This window comes from Brassica oleracea, chromosome C3 (assembly GCF_000695525.1).
Source record: "Brassica oleracea var. oleracea cultivar TO1000 chromosome C3, BOL, whole genome shotgun sequence".
Taxonomy (NCBI): Eukaryota; Viridiplantae; Streptophyta; class Magnoliopsida; order Brassicales; family Brassicaceae; genus Brassica; species Brassica oleracea.
The window spans coordinates 21,662,303-21,665,777 of record NC_027750.1 but is presented as its reverse complement, the minus strand read 5'-3'; the positions used below and the strand labels follow the sequence as shown (position 1 = coordinate 21,665,777).

The following is a 3,475-nucleotide window of genomic DNA, read 5'->3' as shown; positions in this document are numbered from 1 at the left end:
GGTGGGCCTTTTATCCTCTCTTTTCTTTTCTTTTCTTTTCTTCCACTGACTCTCTGTCTTCTTAACTTGACTTGAAGGGACTCTCTCGCAAGCTTCCCTCCCAAGGAGAGATCATATGGATGATGATGAATATGCCAAGCTCTTCCGTAGAATGAATCCCCCCAGGTTTTTCCTCCCTGCTCTCTCTACTTGTTCATTCATATCTTTCAACAATATTTCAGCCTTACACTTACACCTATCTACTATATTCATGTGTCACTGACAGAGTTGTAATAGACAACAACGCTAGCGATGATGCCACTGTTATTCAGGTCTCTTTTCAATCTCTCTTGATCTGATATATATATATATACTTTCCTCTCCTATTTGTTTGTTTTTACATGTTTGTTTGTTTTGTCATCTTACAAACAGGTTGATAGTGTGAACAAACAGGGGACCCTCTTGGAAGTTGTCCAAGTCCTCACTGATATGAATCTTGTCATCAAGAAAGCTTACATCTCTTCTGATGGCGGTTGGTTCATGGACGTCTTCAAAGTCATCCACCAAGATGGCAACAAGATCACTGACACTCAACTCCTTGACTTTATCCAAATGGTACCTACCTTACCTACTCTACTCTCACATACATAGAGCTTTTCTTTTCTTTGGTGTATGTATGTGTAAAAACGGTTTGTTGGAACTCTAATCAGAGGATAGAGCGCAACGCTGGCTGGTTTATTCCACCTTTAAGAAGCTCAGTTGGTGTCATGCCCTCTGACGAATACACCACCATTGAGCTCGCTGGAACCGACAGACCCGGTCTCTTGTCTGAAGTATCTGCTGTTCTCACAGACCTTCACTGCAACGTTGTCAACGCTGAGATATGGACTCACAACACCAGAGCTGCTGCAGTTATTCACGCCACCGACAATACTACTAATTCAGCTATTACGGACCCACTCCGCCTTTCCACCATAAAACATCTGCTCTGCAATGTAGTTGGGACCAACAGCGGCTCCAGGGCTGCAAAAACCGTCTTTTCATCTTGTTCTGATACACACAGGGAGAGGCGCTTGCATCAGATCATGTTTGATGACAGGGATTACGAGGGAGTCGTCAAAAGACCAAGGACATCAAGGCCCTGTGTCACACTAACAAACATTGACAAGGATTATACCGTTGTTACCATGAGGTCCAAAGATAGACCAAAGCTTGTGTTTGACGTAGTCTGTACCTTGACTGATATGCAGTATGTGGTGTTCCATGGCATGGTCAGCACAGAACCACTAGAGGCTTATCAGGTTTTTTTTTTGTTTATGGGTTTAAATGTAACACTTTTTTTTTTGTCTCTTGGGATCTTTTTCTAACCATATATATAATATGATGCTGCAGGAGTTTTACATCCGTCATGTAGATGGACTTCCCATAAACTCAGAAGCCGAGCAAGAACGTGTTATCCAATGTCTTGAAGCAGCCATTGAGAGAAGAACCTCCGAGGTAATTATTAACCAATTAGGGAAATTACACACACTAGAGAAACGGTTCAGAATACATTATCTGTTCTGTATCCACTTTGATACTCTTTTTTTTAAAAAAATTTTCTAAATGATATACTGGAAGACAGATTATGCATGCATACGAAACATAATAACTTTTCAGGGTTTAGAGCTGGAATTATCAGCAGAAGACAGAGTTGGTCTCCTCTCAGACATAACTAGAACATTTCGAGAGAACAGCTTAACTATTGTGAGAGCAGAGATTTCAACGCGAGAGGGTAAGGCTAAAGACACGTTCTACGTTACAGACGTTACAGGAAGCGCTGTTGAATCAAAAATCGTGGAGTCAATAAGAAAAGAGATAGGAGTAAGCAAGCTGAAGGTGAAGGAATGCTCTGTTCTTGGTACAAGCAGCAGGGGCTCGCAAGAAACAACAATGGGGTATTTGCTTAGCAACATCTTCAAATGTAAGCCTCTCCAGTAACATGTTGTCTCATAAAGTATGTGCTAATTGTATATATACTATAATTAGACAGGGTTTAGGGTTAGGTAGGGCATCATCTCATAAGCTAAGCTGGTTGCAAAAATGTAGCCGTCTTCTGAAACAAAAAGTGGAGAAATCCCATTTGTAAAATTGTGTGGTCAAATAACAGGATGATGAACCTGTTTATGTATCACTATATTGCGTTAATAGCATATGAGGAAACTGGTGGGAACAGAGCTGACGATTGACATATAAAACTAGTGGAGTTGATTAGTGAGATGTAATTAGGATAAGAGAATATATAGATCTTAAAACAAACGCACAACTCTCTCTCTAATTACAAACTATTATAACCTAGCCTGTCATTATAGCTTTTGGTTTCTTCCCTAATCTTCCCCATTCTCTTAAAAAAAAAAAAAAACTTTAAAAGCAATTAGAAAGCAGACAATGAAGGTTTCAGAGCCAGAGTGCGCCGGCGTCTTTGAGGAGAGGAACGAGAGAACCGTTGATGTGAGAAGCCATGACTCTGTCCATAGCCCCAACCAGCTTACCGCCTATGAAGACGACCGGAAGAGCACCTGGAGAAGAGGCGCCTGAGCAGCCGAGGAGACGAATGAGTGCTCGCTGGATGTCGCCGCCGTAGGGGTGCAGGTCGAGCTCGTGAACGGCGGGGCTGACTCCCATTCCCCTGAAGAGACCCTTCACGGCATGGCACATGCAGCACGTGCTCACGCTGAATATTACCACGGCGCTCTCGGCCACCAGAGACTCTAGCCTAAGCAGGCTTGTGTCCGCCGCAAGCCCCACGTCGCCGCCAAACCCTAAGTTGTATGATCCCCACGATTCCGTCTGGTATTGCATTTTTTTTTTGTTTTTGAAAAAAGCCTATTACGAGCTAGAACGAATAAGAGAGAATAAAGAGATCTGCTCAAGTTTTGGTGAAGAGAGTGAGAGAGCCATGCAGAGTATTTATAGAGGAGAGGGCTTGCTAATAAAAATTAAAACTCTTTTCCCTATAATTACATTTTGTTAGTAAGTGAAGGCCATAATTTGTGTATAATAATAACACATTTACTATTTATTCATTTTAATTAAAAAAAATATAACCGAAGTCACAGAAGGATAGTGATTGCAGGTAAAACCAATAATAGTATTAATAATCGATCGGTAATATTGTATACTTTAGTCAGAAAAAATGTATCCGACTATTAAAAAAAAAATACTGAAATGAAAATAAATTAAAATCTGAAGAAAAAAGGAAGCTGGAGAAGAAGTAGAACAGGCTTTTATCAGAGGGGAGTTGTTGGCAATAGACGGCTCTGCCTGTCCTTCTTGTCGGCTCTTACCACGCTCACCCATTAATTTCTTAATTTCTTATCACTTAATTTTCTCTTTTTTCTTAACAGTATACACTTTCAAAACCTTTCTTTTAACACAAAAAACCCACATTATATAGGGATTTCACAATTTAAAATGCAGGGAGAAAGCTTACAAAAAAAAAATGCAGAGAGAAAAA

At 40.6% G+C, this 3,475-nt stretch overlaps 2 protein-coding genes across 2 annotated transcripts; one reads left to right on the top strand and one right to left on the bottom strand.

The window, feature by feature from the left end:
• Positions 1-35: 35 nt before the first annotated feature.
• LOC106328363 (ACT domain-containing protein ACR6) lies at positions 36-2,152 on the top strand. Its single transcript, XM_013766794.1, has 6 exons — positions 36-165; positions 266-311; positions 412-594; positions 690-1,280; positions 1,372-1,476; positions 1,639-2,152. Exons 1-6 carry the CDS (start codon positions 116-118, stop codon positions 1,957-1,959), a joined length of 1,296 nt encoding a protein of 431 aa, XP_013622248.1. The 5' UTR covers positions 36-115; the 3' UTR covers positions 1,960-2,152.
• Positions 2,153-2,243: 91 nt separating this feature from the next.
• LOC106328364 (glutaredoxin-C7) lies at positions 2,244-2,995 on the bottom strand. Its single transcript, XM_013766795.1, has one exon. The coding sequence runs from the start codon at positions 2,818-2,820 to the stop codon at positions 2,416-2,418; it is 405 nt and encodes a 134-aa protein (XP_013622249.1). The 5' UTR covers positions 2,821-2,995; the 3' UTR covers positions 2,244-2,415.
• Between the last annotated feature and the right edge of the window lie 480 nt (positions 2,996-3,475).

Excerpts from the sequence above, each read along its gene's own strand:
- LOC106328363 (XM_013766794.1), top strand. The coding sequence starts at position 116 with ATGGATGATGATGAATATGCCAAGCTCTTCCGTAGAATGAATCCCCCC. Across the intron at positions 595-689 it reads TCCTTGACTTTATCCAAATG|AGGATAGAGCGCAACGCTGG; the intron begins GTACCTACCTTA and ends AACTCTAATCAG. Across the intron at positions 1,477-1,638 it reads TTGAGAGAAGAACCTCCGAG|GGTTTAGAGCTGGAATTATC; the intron begins GTAATTATTAAC and ends ATAACTTTTCAG.
- LOC106328364 (XM_013766795.1), bottom strand. The coding sequence starts at position 2,820 with ATGCAATACCAGACGGAATCGTGGGGATCATACAACTTAGGGTTTGGC.